At 37.4% G+C, this 18,050-nt stretch overlaps 2 protein-coding genes across 3 annotated transcripts in view; both read left to right on the top strand.

The window, feature by feature from the left end:
* The window catches only part of OVCH1 (ovochymase 1), a gene marked incomplete at both ends in the record, with an annotated part of 75,655 nt that extends 69,240 nt beyond the window's left edge, over nucleotides 1-6,415 (top strand). Inside the window, 2 exons of the mRNA XM_082665300.1 lie at nucleotides 5,443-5,576; nucleotides 6,251-6,415. Coding sequence (XP_082521426.1) covers nucleotides 5,443-5,576; nucleotides 6,251-6,415 — 299 coding nt within the window. The remainder of the gene's footprint in view (nucleotides 1-5,442; nucleotides 5,577-6,250) is intronic.
* Nucleotides 6,416-17,947: 11,532 nt separating this feature from the next.
* The window catches only part of ERGIC2 (ERGIC and golgi 2), a 36,304-nt gene continuing 36,201 nt past the window's right edge, over nucleotides 17,948-18,050 (top strand). For both annotated transcript variants that reach the window (XM_082665573.1, XM_082665572.1), the window contains exon 1: nucleotides 17,948-18,015. The gene's annotated coding sequence lies outside the window, so the exon portion shown is untranslated. The remainder of the gene's footprint in view (nucleotides 18,016-18,050) is intronic.

Raw genomic sequence — 18,050 nt, 5'->3', positions numbered from 1 at the left:
ATTAGGGCAGTTTTCAGACTTTCATGTGCTTAAACTTACCTGGGGAGTTTGCTATAAACAGAATCTTAGAATATTAATCCTGAAATTTGATTTGCTGAGTTATGTCTGGGATTCTGCATTCTTAATACACATGCCAGATTTAATGCATGTGGTCCCTAGACATTTCTTTGAGAAACATCGTATTAGGGAGTAGAGTCACTATAACTTTCAGGATAGTTTCAGTGACCATCACATAAGTACATCATATAATGCATAATGATTATAATACATAAAATCATTATCTTGAGGCATCATGAATCTTAATTGTCAAAAATATATTGTACTAAATCATTTTATTTGATGTTATGAAGGCAAGAAAGTAGATGCTTTAAACATTTTATCAAGGATTGAATTAATCAGAAACTCCCATTTTCTAAGAATTCAGGATAATAAGGATATTAATGTAGATTAAAAATTTTAAAGAAAGTTTTGGGGACTAGATTTTGGCAATAATATAACTGGAGTATAGAAGCAAAAAAAATGTTAAAGAATACATTCTTAGTAATTCTGAAAAGTGATGGCCTCATTAAAAGTGGTATCTATTTCCTCACTCTCTTTTCTTATGACAAGTACTGTCACAGACAACCTGGTAATAGGAAGAAGTTACTTGTGGAACACACGAGACAGAGATTTGATACCCGTGAAAGCTGTATATACTCACCCCAGCTTCACACAATTTCCTCCCAATGATGATATATGCTTGCTGCATCTGGAAAACCCTGTTGAACTAGGTCAGTATGGATAACTCTTTTCCATATTTTGAAACTTTTATCTTCCATCTTGCTTAGAAGTGCTGTATGTACTTTTGAAGTTAAATAATTATTTTAAAATTTTCTTACATTCTAAGATACTTTCTCTAAAAGCTGAAGTATCTGCATAAACATTTTACTGTTATGTGTATTTAATTGACAGAGGTCTAGAGAAGATTTCAGAGAAGTATGTTTTTAACTTTGTCCTATATATTCTCCTGAGACTCTTTATGTTCTATGAGGTTATCCCAAATACTTAGAACATCAGTTTGAACCACCAGATGTTTAATTTTCTGTGCCTTCATAACTTAGTAAAATCTTGGTTTTTAAAAAAATGTTTACTTAAGCCAAAGCTAAGTGAAACTGAGGCATTGTTAATCCTGGCTCTGTCAGGAAGTAGCCATGTGATCTTGGGCATGTTATGTAACTTCTGTGACCTTAGCTTTATTGTTTGTAGAAAGGGAATGGCAGTAACCCACCTACCTACTTAGCACAGGTGAGCATTCAGTGGAAAGGTGTATTGGGGGGAATGTAACTAAGATCTGTGGATAGTTCCCACTTTCACACCCAAGCCTTTCCATGACATCACAGGGTTCTGGGACAGTTTTCTTCCTTTGCTCCAGTTCTCTCCTCTGTTTCTGCCTATAGACCTCCCCTTGTATGTCTTTTCGGTGCATTCATCCTACAAACCCCCAATCATGGTTCAATCTACCATTTGCTTTTCATGCTTTTAAAACTGAGTCAGTGAGAGCATTTAGAACAGTGCTTCTTAACCCTGACTACGCATTATCATCCTCTGAGTTGCTTTAAAAACAAAACAAACAAAACTATCAGCCCAGATACATTTTGGAACAATTAATTACAATCTCAGGATTGGAGCTCTGACATCAGTATTTTTTCTCTTTATCCTGCTTCTTAAATTTATTTTTAGTTAAACTTTCAATGCTGAGATAACTGTAGATTCACATGCAGTTATAGGGAATGGTACAGAGAAACCAAAGTACTTTTTAACCTGGTTTTCACGAATAGTAACATCTTGCAGGATTTGACATTGATATAGTTGAGATACAGAACATTTTTGTCACAGTAAGGATCGATACTGTTGCCCCTTTATAGCCACACCCATTTCCTTCCTCCCCACTCCACCCTCCCCACCCAGACTTCCGTCAACCACAAATCTGTTCTGTTTTTATAATTTTGTCAATTCAAGAGTGTTACATAAATGGAATTATATAATATGTAACCTTTTGTGATTGACTTTTTTCCTGGGCATAACATCCTGGAGCTTCATTTATGTGGTTGCAGGTATCAGTAGTGCATTCCTTTTAATAGCTGAGTAGTGTTCACAGTATGAATGTTTAACCACTCGTAACGTTTAACCATTCATTTGTTGAAGAATATCTGGGTGGTTTCTAGCTTTTAGATATTACAAATAAAGCTCCCACGAACATTTGTGTAAAGGTTGTTTCCTTTTTTTTAATTTAAATAATGCTGGATTGACTATCCTTATGTGTACATTTTTCCAGGTCTATGACTGCCTTAAGATAAATTTCTCGGAAGCAGAAATGCTGGATTTAGGGCATAACTGTTTTCAAGACTCTTGATGTATTTCTAAGTTATAAACACAGCTGGATGTGGAGTACAAGTCAATACATCCCCCTCCTCCATCCTGCCAAATGATGCAATCTGGCAATATCTGTCAGTTTTTAAAGTGTGTGCCTTGTGGTCCAGCAACTCAATCGTCCAGGAATACTGGCACAAATGCACAGATGCATGATCTCAGAAACTTGATGCAGCTTATAAGGGAAAAAATTAAAAGTCTAAATGTTTTCCAATGGGATTTAATAAATCGAGGTACATTCATTACCTGAATACTATATGCTATTAAAAAGAATGATGTAATAATGATGCCATGTAAATGGCATGATCATAAGCTAGTAAATGAAGAATATCAGAATAAGAAAAATGGCTGATTAAAAAAATATGTTGTTAGTAGGAAAATGTTATTTAGCTCAAGGAAATTTGGGAGAAGATACGATAGAGCAATGATTATCTATGAAGGCAGAATAACATAAGATTTGGCACACGCGTAGAGAGATGAGTAGGAAAAGAATAGACAAGTTACAAACAGTTTTATGTAATTTTATTAAGAGATAGCAGTAAAAATAAAGAACATATCATTGATATAAACGGCCTATGACAGCAGATATGCTGATGCATTTAAGTATGTAAAAATCTGGATGAAAATGAAGTTATATAGCCTGGGAAAAAGGGAAAACAAACACAAGAGCACTGCATTCAGTGTGTGTATGTGTGTGTGTGGGGGGGGCATATATACACACAGACACACAAACCCACAATATTTATATATACACAGATTTTGGTGATAAGAAAAAATGTAAATGTATAATGTATCAATATATTTTATAATAACCTGTGAAGATAGAATTAGATATAAAAATACTTTTTAGCTGTAAGAATACTTTAACAGTTAAATTGCTACGTGTTTTTCCCCGTTCTTCATATAACATAGTTGAAAAAAGAAGACAATTATAGGGACTTCCCTGGTGGTCCAGTGGTAAAGAATCCACCTTACAATGCAGGGGACGCGGGTTCAACCCCTGGTCCGGAAACTAAGATCCCACATGCCACGGGGCAACTAAGCCCGTGTGCCACAACTACTGAGCCTGCGCGCCTCCACTAGAGAGCCTGCGTGCCACAAACGACAGAGCCCATGTGCCCTGGAACCCGAGAAAACCCACATGCCACAACTAGAGAGAAGCCCGCATGCCACAACAAAGAGCCCACGTGCCGCAACTAAGACCCGACACAGCCAAAAATAAATAAATAATAAAAATCTTAAAAAGAAGACAATTATATTCTTCTCCACTCTCATCTCAAATTCAACAAGGTGATGTCCTGAAGGCACACAGGCAAAAAGACAGATGCACTTTAAAAAATGGTTATGGATGAGAAGCCCCACATTTCAGTGTAGGGCATGTGTTTCTGTTTTCCTAGGAGGATATGGAAATACCTGGAGCAAAGTGGTAACATGTATATTGGGATGATCCCCTCTGAGTAAATAATAGGTGGAATCTTCTGGAAGACTTATTAAATTACAGGGTTAGAAAGGGTACTGTTAGGCCAAAGTAGGTATTTTTAGAGCCATCACTGAAGAGCAAACAGTATAGACAATGTTAATATGAATCTTACGGACTAACTGATATTTGCGTTTTTCTTTCTCATCCTTTTAATTAGGAAAGTTTGTATCTCCAATCTGTTTGCCAGGGAAAGATGATAAAATAAATTTACTTTCCAAATGTATGACTGCTGGATGGGGAATAACTGAACCTCATCGTGAGTATATTTTATTACCTCTTCTAAGATTAGAATCCAAACAAATATATGTGAAGTCTGAGTATACTGTTTACTCATTTTCAATTTTTCTGTATTTTTAATAGGAATGATAGTGGAAAAATTTTTTCATAATGGACCTAAAGGTGACTGGTTGGGTTTTAGGCCATCATATTCATTAATACAAGTTCACTGATACTTTTAAAAACTGTGTTGGTAAATGTCTAGTGATGTTATTACCTAATAAATATTTGTGTATGCACACACTCACACACATAATTGTTTTCACAACAGTGTAGATATTTCTATTTTGAAAACCCATACTTGAAGATATATGAGCCTATTCTTAAAGCTGTGAGGCATTTTTCTGAAATGATAGGCTGGTATAAAAGGTAAATGGGTAGATATGATATCACTTATATGTGGACTCTAAAATATGACACAAATGAACTTATTTATGAAACAGAAACAGACTCACAGACAGAGAGAACAGACTTGTGGTTGCCAAGGGGGAGGGGGGGCAGGGGAGGGTTGGAGTGGGAGTTGGGATTAGCAGATGCAAACTATTATATGTAGAATGGATAGACGACAAGGTCCTGTTGTGTAGCACAGGGAACTATATTCAATATCCTGTAATAAACCACAATGGAAAAGAATATGAAAAAATATACATATGTAATAACTGAATCACTCAACTATACTTCAATTAAAAAAAAAGGTAAGTGGGTAGAAAGATTATGTGCAGATATTCTAGTCCATATAAAGATCAAACCCATGACTCTGGTCTCACATACACCCTATTCTGCAAATGAATTAACTACCTACAAATATCCAATAAACTAGTTATTTAGAATGCAATTTCAGTTGTCAGCTTCCAGTCAGTGTCAGCACTTAACCAGAATGTCTGCTCAGCAGAAGTCAAATCAAAAGAATGAGAATGTCGTGAAACCAATGAATTAAAGTATAGACTTAATATGTAAAAAATGTATATTGTTTGCTTTATCAACAACTGATTTGGGTGTAAACTTTGTCTTTTTTGCATAAAGTGATGTTTTTATATCTTCTGAGGACTATACTAAAGACAAAAGAACCCACATAAAATGTTTTTCATTGTTTCTGTTGTATAAGCCACTGTGGAGTGATTATATTAGTTTTTTAGAAGTCACCTAACAGCATCACTATAGTGCTGAGAGGGGCGAATGGGTGGGATTTAACTCTCGGAGTCTGTGTATATATAAGGCTATTTTTGTTTTATCCTTTAATATCATTTGCCTATGTGTTTTTATTCCTTTTCTACTAGAAGATGAATTTCCTAAAACTGTGCAGCAGGCAAAGGTACCACTGATTAGTAGTACATCTTGTCGAAGCTACTGGGGACTGGATATTAAAAATACCAATATATGCGGAGGGGCTGCAGGATCATCGTCCTGTATGGTAATGAAGGCCTGCACTGATGAGGGCAGGAGTTTTCTCCTCAGTGTGTCTCATGAATGGGTGTTTGCTGACCATAAAAAGGTATAAATGTATGGTAGTTTTAAAATGAAAAGTGAGAGGAGTAAGTACATTGCTAAATTGATGTACTGTGATTGCCAATTTGATATTTTTGTGGATTCTATTCTCAAAAGGAATTACTTGTTCAATTGCTAGGTTCAACTATGTGAAACTGATAACTTTCAACTGTTTTTGATCCACAAAAAAATGATGATTTCTTGTGGTTCAACTTCATAGCTGTATTAGGTAGCTCAAACTACCTACTTCCAGTAGCACTGAAAATATAAAGATGCTTTCACGTAACTCAAAACCATCATTTAGTCATTTATATTAGATGCTTGAAACTTTCTGCATGGCACAGTCTATTGTCAGCATAAAATAAATTTATGCTAAATGTTCCTTTCAGCCTTGCCTTGAAAATGTAGATTTTGATTTGATTCAGAGATCTGTAACATCAGCCAACTACCTCAGTGGTTGTAGTTCCCTATGCTATTATGAGCAGAAATCAGAGATGAGAGTGACTTACACACTGTCGGATCATCCCCTGCAGTTGGGGGTTAGTGTCCGCCATGAATCGTGCAGCCAGGAGAATGAACTTCTCTTTTTGCTGGTTGCAGGGAGATTCTGGAGGACCACTGCAGTGTGCCCAGGATGGGCAGTACAAGCTCATCGGTATTGTGAGCTGGGGCAGCAGTAATTGCCATCCTGACGCACCAACGGTCTTCACCAGAATTTCTGCTTATAGAGACTGGATCACATCTGTCACTGGAGGAGAAGCATGATCACTGGAAGAGCAGCATGGTGGAATTGTGTTCCTAAGTGGGAAAGGAAATACATGACCGCCTACCTGAAAAATACGTCTCTTGTCATTGCTAAAAAACTCAATGTCACTGCCCCCAACCCTTGTCATTGAGAAGCTTGGATTTGGTGTGTACATACATTCAATATTAAACATTGGTCACAGAAAGCTAATGTTGGTTCATGCCTCCTGGGAACTTACAATCTTAAATGTCATTAATTTCAGGTCTAGTGTACCATGTACTATATGTCAAATTTGAGTACCATCACATATACTTTTACTGTTTTTTTAATTTGGTTAACATTGGAAGATATGGAGATGTTATTCACTCCATATAATTCTTTTTTTTTATTTTAAAGATTCTTTTCTTTTAAGCTTTTTAAAAAAATTTATTTAATTTACTTATTTTTGGCTGCACTGGGTCTTTGTTGCTGTCCGTGGGCTTTCTCTAGTTGCACCAAGCAGGGGCCACTCTTCGTTGTGGTGTGCGGGCTTCTCTTGTTGAGGAGCACAGGCTCTAGGCACACAGGCTTCAGTAGTTGTGGCACGTGGCTCAGTAGTTGTGGCACACGGGCTTAATTGCTCCGCAGCATGTGGGATCTTCCTGGACCAGGACTCGAACTGATGTCCCCTGCATTGCCAGGCAGATTCTTTTTTTTTTTTTTAACATTTTTATTGGAATATAATTGCTTTACAATGGTGTGTTAGTTTCTGCTTTATAACAAAGTGAATCAGCTATACATATACATATATCCCCATATCTCTTCCCTCTTGCATCTCCCTCCCTCCCACCCTCCCTATCCCACCCCTCTAGGTGGTCACAAAGCACTAAGTGGATCTCCCTGTGCTATGCGGCTGCTTCCCACTAGCTATCGGTTTTACATTTGGTAGTGTATATATGTCCATGCCACTCTCTCACTTTGTCCCAGCTTACCCTTCCCCCTCCCCATGTCCTCAAGTCCATTCTCTAGTAGGTCTGCATCTTTATTCCTGTCCTGCCCCTAGGTTTTTCTGACCTTTTTTTTTTTAGATTCCATATATATGTGTTAGCATACAGTATTTGTTTTTCTTTCTGACTTCTTTCACTCTGTATGACAGACTCTAGGTCCATCCACCTCACTACAAATAACTCAATTTCGTTTATTTTTATGGCTGAGTAATATTCCATTGTATATATGTGCCACATGTTCTTTATTCATTCATCTGTTGATGGACACTTGGGTTGCTTCCATGTCCTGGCTATTGTAAATAGATCTGCAATGAACATTGTGGTACATGACTCTTTTTTTTTTTTTTTTTTCATGACTCTTTTTGAATTATGGTTTTCTCAGGGTATATGCCCAGTAGTGGGATTGCTGGGTCGTATGGTAGTTCTATTTTTAGTTTTTTAAGGAACCTCCATACTGTTCTCCATAGTGGCTGTATCAATTTACATTCCCACCAACAGTGCAAGAGGGTTCCCTTTTCTCCACACCCTAACATTTATTGTTTGTAGATTTTTTGATGACGGGCATTCTGACTGGTGTGAGATATCTCATTGTAGTTTTGATGTGCATTTCTCTGTTGAGTAATGATGTTGAGCATCCTTTCATGTGTTTGTTGGGCATCTGCATATCTTCTTTGGAGAAATGTCTATGTAGGTCTTCTACCCGGTTTTGGATTGGGCTGTTCTTTTGATATTGAGCTGGCAGGCAGATTCTTAACCACTGTGCCACCAGGGAAGCCCTCACTCCATATAATTCCTAATTTTACTCACATAGAACAGTGCCCTATGCGCAGGTTTACAGGAATGGTCCCTGTAAGTTTCACAATTTCAGTGAGCAATTGACATTTAAGAAATTATTTATCAGGCTTATCATTTGATTTTTAAATTTTTAGATAAAATCTTAGGATATTTCACTTGTTTATAAAACATTTATCTGAACTTCAGCTGACCAATACCCTCATCTCTCTAGGCTTAGCCAAAAACTAAGGAAGGTGCCTGAGCCTGGATACTTAATGCCAAAGCCCATCACAGAGATATATAATACAGAATAAGAAGTCTGAAGCAACTATTTTTTCTTATTTTCCACCAAAATTTATCATTTGGTTTCCAAAATTACAGCATTCAAAAAAGGAGGATAGTTTTAACTTTTTAGGTAAGCACAATATAACCTAATCAAAGAACAACTCATAAAGATATTAGCAAAAAATAAATACTTTTTTTCCTTTCTTTCTCTGATCTCCCTTTCTCTCACCCCCCCTGTCCCTACCCCTCTCTTTTTCTCTTTCTGTCTCTCCTCTCTTTTGCAAATGCTATAAAGGGAAAATATTTTGAATTTTTTGAATTAGTATTTACTAAAAACCTCTTACATGAATATTGGTCTAAACTGCTTTAATTAATTTAAATTATACTCTTTGATAGGGACTCAGTAAATTGAAAGATGAGATTTACAATAAGGATTCTCTAATTCTTATGTTAATTTGTTTTGTACCATTTTTACTTTGTCTCATTGAATTTCTCTCATCTTTTCAATCAGATAACATTAAGGGGGGTTAAAGATGGGCTGTATTAAAATGTCAGGCCTGTCTAAAGCTTTCTTCTTCACAGTATGATCTGAAGGTGGTTAATTTTGGTACTGGCACAATCTCTGACCTCCTGGGACAGTGATCTGGTGGTGATGCTTGAGGGCTCTGTCAGCAAAGGACGAAGGGTTAGCATTCCATGTACTACCTAAGGAAGCTGCCTGACTTTCATACGAGGGTCAGAGACTGGTGCTCTGTTTTCAGCTTGAGTTGGCAGTAATTTTCAAATTGTTCTGTATTTAATCTTTTCCCTATTGAATAGAACTGTGTTAGACTGTTTTACTATGTTAGACTGTTTTACTTGCCCTTTCTCTAGTTGAAAGCCAATTTAACTCAGGAGGGACATAAGCTTTATTTCTTACTTTGACTGTTTCTTCTTCCCAAGAACTCTTTTTTATTCTTTCATTTCAAGGTCAAGCTCTATGTGGATTAGACTACAATCAATTTTGTAAATTGATATAGTCTGTACGGGTTACATAGCCAAATTAAAAAAAAATTAGAGACCTAATAACCTAAGTTTTCACTCATGTGTGTATTTAAAAATGTCCTCGTTGAGCACCTACTGTGTGTCAAGTAGGGGCACCTTGAAAAAGGAAGTTTCCCTTATCTTAGCATCTCATTCTAGTGGAGAAGAACAATATACAAAGGTAATTCCAATTCCACATGCCATGGGAGCTGCCAGTCTAGGGGGGAACAACCAACACTTTCTGCAAGGATGGATGGAGGTTCTGCAGGAGAAGTAATGTTTGAGCTGAGTTTTAAAGCTCAAGTATTAGTTGATTTGATTTTTGTTTTATGTTTTAATGTTTTATACACCAATATCTTACGTTAAAGAAATCTGTATCAAGCTCTTTTCCTATTAACAATTACACATACTCTGAATCTCTCCTGTCATTTGGATTGTTGGAACATTTTGTTATTCATTCTTAAGCCATAAATTGCATTACTTCACTTTCTCTAACCCTCCGTCTTGTCTTTTTTTTTTTTTTTTTTTAAATATTTATTTACTTATTTGGCTGTGCTGGTCTTAGTTGTGGCACGTGGGATCTAGTTCCCTGACCAGGGATCGAACCCGGGCCCCCTACTTTGGGAGCACGGAGTTTTAACCACTGGACCACCAGGGTAGTCCCCTACATCTTGTCTTTTTCATAAAATTTTCAACAATATAGTTCCAACATTTCATGCATATTCTTTGTCAATTTAACAGTCAACAACTTAAGCCTGACAAGTGTCTAATTCTCACCAAAGATTAACAGCTTTGGGCACTTACCTGATTTCATCTTGGTCTCAACTTTATTATCAGTAGCATGATCACTTTCATTTTTCTATCCCCCACAGATATTTATAAAATAAGAGTAAATTTAAACCAAATTGTCAGATAGTGGTAACACAAACAACTGCTGGGGCCAAAATAACTAAGAATCTCTTAAAGAGGCAAAATGAAGTGGGGGAATTATAACAGAGGCAATTAAGCTAGAGTAATTAAGACAGGGTGGTATTGCTGCAGAGATAAACTGATCAAGAGAACAGAATACAAAAGCAAGAAATAGCGCCATCTTACATTCTCTAAATTGGCAAAATGCATAGTGTGACAAGATAAACAGATAATGAGAATGTGGAGTGGAGGGGAACTCTCCTCACGGCTGGGGGTGGGGTGCAACTCAGATAACATGGGTAAAACTGAAGATGCCAATGTCTTCTGAGCCAGCAATTCTACCTCTAGGTAAATGCCCTAGAGCATTGTCTTCAACCATGGCTGCAATTAAATGAAAACATCTGGGGCATGGAGGGGGGTAATTTTTTTTTTTTTTTACTATTTATTTATTTGGCTGTACCAGGTCTTAGTTGCGTGGCACGTGGGATCTAGTTCCCTGACCAGGGATCGAACCCAGGCCCCCTGCACTGGGAGTGCTGAGTCTTAACCACTAAGGCACCAGGGAAGTCCTAGGGGTAATTTTTTTAACTCCCTACATGATGCTAATGTGCAGTCAGGTTTGGGAACAGTGTCCTAGGAAAGTGATGCAACCATGACCACTAAACATGTACAGGAAAGTTTATAGAAATGTGAATATCAGCAAAAGCCGGACTTCCCAATGTCCACTAGAGAAGCATGGATAATCAAAATCTATATAGTATACTCACACAGCAGTAAAATATATGACATTCCACAGGCTCTTTAGGTGAATCTTAAAAGCAATGCTGAGCTTAAAAAGCAAATTTCAGAAGAGTAGTTACCTTATAAAGCTCAGAAACAGGCAAAATTAAACTGCTTAGGCTTCATATATGGTTGAAAAAAATGCCAGGGAAAATAACCCACCATTCAGAGCAGTGGGCGGGGGGTGTGGGGATAGGATGGAGGAACCACACACAAGTGGTATTAATAATTTTCTAGTTAAGTTGGTGGTGGTTTTACAGATGTTTATGATCTTGCTCCATAACTTACATAATACTTCTGTGTACACAGTATAAGTATACTTACAGACCTTTTAAATAATACTAGCTTCTCAGCATAGAACCTATTCTTCTCTCCAGGTAATTAGAGTTCCACACTCATTCGGAGCATTATACCCTTGCATTTTCGGCAGTTCCCTTTGCCTAGAAAGCACAAATTGTCACTGACACTTGCATTCCCTGATGTCACTATTTAACTTTGCTTAGTTAACACTGGCAATTACATTTTCTACCATCTATTCTCTTCCAGGGGAAAAGGGTTTAACATTTGTTTATCTTCTAGGTGCCAGATATTACTTGACATTTCCATTTAGGTCATTTAATCATTAAAACTAATCTTATGAAAATGTTTTGAATGTAATATTAATAACCCCTGGGAATAGGGATTAAGTGTTGGTTCTGAAACCAGAGTTCTTGGGTTCAAATCCCGCCTTCATCGCCAACTAGTGTTATGACTTTGGGCAAGTTAGTCTCCTTATACTTCCATTTTCTCATCTATAAAGTGGAGGTAATAAAAAAACCTATTCATACAGATATCCTATAGTTAAAGGAGTTTATAAATTCAAACCACTTAAAAAAGTGGCTGGCACCTAGTAAACTTTCAATTCATGTTAGTTATTATTTTGTGCATTTTTCTAAAATAAAGTTTTAAAGAGGATTCCCCCCCCGCAACCTGACCTTGGATCCTTTAAAAAATACTTGAAGAGAATAGTTAAAAAATTGTTACATAGGGAGGGTGGGAGGGAGGGAGACGCAAAAGGGAAGAGATATGGGAACATATGTATATGTATAACTGATTCACTTTGTTATAAAGCAGAAACTAACACACCATTGTAAAGCAATTGTACCCCAATAAAGATGTTAAAAAAAAATTGTTACAAAAATGGATGAACCTCAAAATCATTATGCTAATTGAAAGAAGCCAGTCGCAACAGACTACATGTTAGGATTCCACTTACATGGAATGTAGACAAATTTATAGACAGAAAGCAGAACAGTGGTTCCCTAAGGTTATGGGTAAGTGCAAGAAATAACAAAATGGGGGTGATGGAAATGTTCTAAAATTAGATTATGGTGATGGTTGCACAACTGCATAAATTTACTAAAATCATGGAATTGTACACTTACAAATTGTTTTTTAAGGAACAGTTCCAGGATTTTTACTTTAATGGCACTTTTATCAGGATGGGTAAAATCTGATTAAACTCTCATGTTTGAATGTAGTCAAAATCCAGCAATACACTGTTATGTGTGCAGGCAGAGGCTATGTCATATGTTACTTGGGGAGAGGTTGATTTTATTAAGCCTTGCTGTTCAAGAATACAGTACAGCTTTCTAATTTTTCTGTTCTTTTTTATGTCTCCATTTTGTTTTTCAAAAATTCTCTTCATAATTTCCCTAAGGATTTAATTGGGGGATGACAATCCCATTAGGCTACCTTAGTAGCTTTCCATGTGCCAACTTCTTTACATATATTAATTTAATTCTGAGCGCAATTGTATCAGAAAGGCATTCTCTTTCCCATTTTACCCATGAGATTGAAGCTAGGGAGGCTGACTTGTTTTACATCAAACATCTGGTTTCAGAGAAGAAATAACACATAGATTTTTCTGATTACAGACTTTAATTACTATATCACATGGCTGATGGGTGTTTTCAGAAGATAATGTAGGCAAGAGTGTGGAGTTTGGACTGGGGAGATAAGACTGGGAGCATGGAGAGATTGGAATTGGGCTGGCTTCATTCACATACTTGAACATGAGAAGGAAAATAAAATGGAGAGAGGTAAAAAGAAGACTTACGTGTAATAAGGGAGGTTCAGTTTTCAGAGAGCTTAAAAATAGTATAAATTTCCTTGAATCCACCAGGAATTACTTGCCAGCTGCTGGTTAAAAAGACGTTACTACAGTAGTTTGAAGGAATTAGGATTTTTATTCTCTTACTTAAATGGAGTCAGGCAGCTGATAGGCAGCTCTACAAAGTTAGAGGGCCTGCAGCTTTTCCTGTCTTCCTCCTCCACCATCCTCAGTGTATCAATTCAATCCTCAAGTCATAAAATTGCTGCAGGGCTCAGGTCATCGCAGTCACATTCCAAGATTGGAAATGAGGGAGGGCAAGGAGAAAAGGGGATAAATGACTTTCATAAAAGCCCTACTCAGTGACTATTATTTACATAACTACCTGCCAAGCCTGGGAATATAGTTCTTCACTTGGGTTTACTGTCCAGGATTCTGGTTCTAAAGAAGGAGAGAAGAGTATTTACATGGCAACCAGAAGTCTCTCCCACATATCTAATTATAATACTTTGCATTAATTTTACTTTTATTACCTTTTCTAAGAATAGTGCAAAAGAAAGTCAATTAAAAAGTGATACTGTGATTGTATAAAGCAAAAATTATAATTCTTTATTTCACTGCTATCCTTTTCCCATTTCCGCTAGTTATCATTTTTAATAGTCCAGGACATCTCATAACAATAGTTGGAGTTTCAGAAGGAGAAAATAGAGAAAATGGAGGTGAGAAATTAATCAAGGAAACAAATCAAGAAAACTTCCTAGAACTTAAGGGTATGTGTTGTCAGGTGGAAAGAATGCACTGGATGCCTAGCACAAGAGTGAAGACGGACCCAGATCACAGATGTCACTGTGGAGCTTAAAGGCACTGGGGACAAGAAAATTACATAAGATTCCAGAGAAAAACAGGTCTCATACATAGGGTCAAGAATCTGAGTGGCTTTAGACTTCTCATCAGGAATATTTAAATGCACAAAGATGCTTTGCCATGTGGACCTCTCCACTGGGCTTCTTGAGTGGGCTGATGACAAAACAGCTGCATTTCCCCAAAGGATGATCCAAGAGAGAGCAAGGGGGAGCTGCACTGTCCTTTATGGCCTTTGCTAGCCCCCTTTAAACTTTATAATAATTGTTTTTTTTAATTCATCCTGGACAAATCATATAGTTTAACTGAATCAAGCCTATCTGCTTGGTGTATAGACCAAAAAAAAAAAAAAATTAATAATTTCCCAGCCTCATTTTTTCCATCTTTTGCCTCCAGATGAAAGACTCTAATGGGTTCCTGTGTGTTCCTTCAGCATGGACTTGGCTTAGGATAGACATGACGTTAATGGCTTCTCCTACCTCAGACTCAGCAATCCCCATCTCTATTATGATGGGAGTGCCAAAGGGCACTCAATGTGCTATAGAGCATCACTCTTATAGATGGATGTGATACCAAAGCAGCAGCCTCAATCTGTGTCAAGGACTCAGATCTTTAATGAGGTTCCCCCAACCTAATTACCCTCCATTAGAGGAAAAATCAACTTCTGACCAAGTTTACTCATGCAGACTGGTTCATGAGACGGTGGAGGGCAGGGGGGAACAGGTCTGACTGGCTTCTTACCTTCTAAGACCCAGACAGGGAGGAGGGGGACCTCACTATTGTTGGTTCAACTATCCTTTACTTAGAAAAACAAGTTTAATTCATAAGAGTATTTGTCAGGTTAGGTCCTGTTGAACAGTAAGATATACAAATGCATTCATAATTTTTAGTCAAAGCATCTGAACCCTGACCATGTATTATTTACATATTTAGCTGCTTCTATATTTTTTATATGATAGGAAAATCAACTTATGGACATATTTCATATATGGGATGGAAATTATTTGACCTTTTTAGCTCAACATCAGTGGTATATAATCATATCAGAAAATGGAAAAATGTCTTCTGCTGTGCTCAGTTGAAAGTTGATTTTCTTTCTGTCATATCATCCCGGGTTTTTTTCCTTTCTAATTATGATAGTTTGTCACATACATAAAAATCACAGAGTCTGGTGTACAGCATGAAACTGGAAATAGTCTTAATGAAGGAAATTGACTGGTCACTGGGATTGGTAGCTAGTGACTGAATCTGAGGTTAGTGGTGCCATTGACTTTTGTAGATACAGTGCAGAAGAAATAGATTTGGGGTAAATTATAACATCCACTTGGGATATATTGAATTTGAGGTGTTTCTGGGGCATTCATATAGCAAAAAGTATTAACTTACCTTAATTTTGTTGCTTACTTGCTAAAACTTTTATGCAAACTACAGAGAACTAAAAAAAGAAAAAAACAAACAAAAACCAGTATGAAAACACCTTTTGATCATTTGCACAAAATACAGGTTGTTTAGCACCAGTTGTTAATTCCCAATCTAACATCTATCTCCCAGTTCTCTTTTGTGGGCAATGTTACCAAACCAGGTTCGTTTTACCTAGCGCACAGCAAGCCCAAGTGCTGAGATGCTGAGGTTTGCAGCAAAGGCAGGGTTTTTCCACACGGCAGCCAAGCGAGGGGGCTGGAGGGCAAATCTCAAATTTGCCTTCCTGAAGGCAAGGGGCTCTCCGGGTATTTATGGAATAAAGAAGCAGGGCGGTCTCAGTGGGGGAGCATGGAGAAGGGTGATGGGAAAAGGTGAGGTAATGGTCATTCTGTGCAGGCCTAACTAAGCTATGGGCCACTGCACCTTCAAAAGGTCACCAAGTGGACACTCCACATGCCCAGTTGTAGGGTTGGTGATCCCATCCAGCCTTAACCAGCTCAGCTTGAGCTAGACACAGATGACCCCAAGTTCCTTGAAAATAACTCGGGCAAACATCTTATTGTTTAGGCTATGTGCTGCTTGGAGGACAAGCAAGTCTTAAAATGACCTTGATTAGTGAAGGCAGGTGAAACGGATTTGACTAATCATTACCCACAGTTTCATAATACATAATGGACATATTTTTTTTCCTTGGAAGCAAATTGTTTTCTAGATATAACTACACCAATAACATAGGATTAAGTACTCGCCCCTCTTTCTAGTTAAGCAAGGTTTCAATCTTCAGGAGGAAATTTAGTCTTGATTTAGTATTATAGGAGATGGTGAGCTGTTTTTTAAATAAGCAGGATCAAATTAGTCAGTTTTGTTTCACTGGGCCATCCAACTCTTATGGGATAGTTGTTACCCTGAAAGTAGACTACTCTAGAGACCAGGCATCCAGTGTAACTAAGTGAACAACAACCAGCTTCCAGCCACACAAGACCTCAAACAATCAGACCTACAAAGGAAGGGCTGATGGTGCATTTGTGGCTAAGATAAAGAAGCACTTTAGATATGTATTAACTCATTTAGTCCTTATAAAAATCTTTGAGACATTATAGTACAATTTTATAGATGAAGAAAAGAGGACAAAATAATGAAATAATGTGCCCAAGGTCACATGCTAGTAAGTTATTGAACTGGAATTTTAACCCAGGAAATCCTAGCTACAGTGTCTATGATCTTAGACATCACATTATGCTTCTTCATAAATATGTGAAGGAGGCAGAAACTTTATATCAGTTTAGAGTTGGTTTAAAGTTTTTGGACTAATCCTGAAATGAAAGTCTGGAAATGAAATTGCATCAGTGGAAACTCTTTATCTGCCCTTATTTTCTAGGACAGTTTAAATTTAGTAAAATTTCATATTTCAATAAACGTTAATTCAATAAACAAAATGATGACTGCTCCTTCGAAAGGCAGTTTAGTCTTGTGGTCAAGATTTCCCTGCCTCTCCCAGCTATCTGACATTGGGTAAATCACTTAACTGCCACTTGACTCAATTTCCTTATCTATTAAATGGGTAAATAATGTTATTACCGTACACAGTTGTAAAAGATTAAACGAGATGAGGAAAGTAAAGCATATAAATATTGCTTACTGGGGAAGAAAAATCAGTGCTTACCATTTAAGAATTAGTCATTATTACGCTTTTGTTAGAATTTTTGGTCAATAAATCATAAAATTAAAAATCTCAATGTTTGGAAAATCTGGTAACACATGGGCTTGCTCTTGAGCCCTTTTTTTCCAAAGTCCCCTCTGTTACCTCTTATAATATGAAGTGTTAGGGAAAAAAGGTGAATGAAGTATTAATTTTCTTTCTCAACAAATATTCGAGTGCATAGAAAAGTATTGGTGATATAAGAATGAGGAAGACACATGTGATTTCTTACAGAGCTTACCATCTAGAAGACAAGAAAAACATTTAACAAATAATTTAAAAGCGTTACCTGTGCCTGGAAAGGAAAGTTTAAACGTTCTTGACAGAAGAAAATAAAGGGGCACAAAACGTGGTGCAGAGTTTGTAAGAGTAATACGGATAGGGCTGCAAATGTTAATTCCTGCGCCCAAGTATCTCATTCCTAACGAAGTACTATTAGAGGAGTTGAGATTCTTTCTGTGGTCTCTAAGTATCCGTTGGTAGGTAACAAAGCTCTCCTTGGAGAAGTTAATTCCTTGCTAGCCACGTGGTCACAAGTGAAATAAGTTTAAACCTCCATTCTTCTTAGCCGAGCCCCCTTAACTCGGCTCACACCTCTTGATTCACAAAGCACTTCGTCAGCGAAAGGAATATCGCGAGAACTCTACACCGTTTCCCCGCCCCGCCCCCCCCGGCTGACGTTTTCCACGGTGGTAGTCGCTTTTGTTCTCGCGATATTTCCGGGTAAACGGGAGCCCGGGCGACCGGGCTTCTGTGAAACATGGCGGTCGGCTGGGACCGTAGGACAAGGTAAAATACTGAAACCTCGCCGGGTGCTGTTTTCT

This window comes from Grampus griseus (assembly GCF_964374135.1).
Source record: "Grampus griseus genome assembly, chromosome: 11".
Classification (NCBI taxonomy): Eukaryota; Metazoa; Chordata; class Mammalia; order Artiodactyla; family Delphinidae; genus Grampus; species Grampus griseus.
Note: the sequence above shows the minus strand (reverse complement) of the source record. Positions and strands in the feature narration are given on the sequence as shown.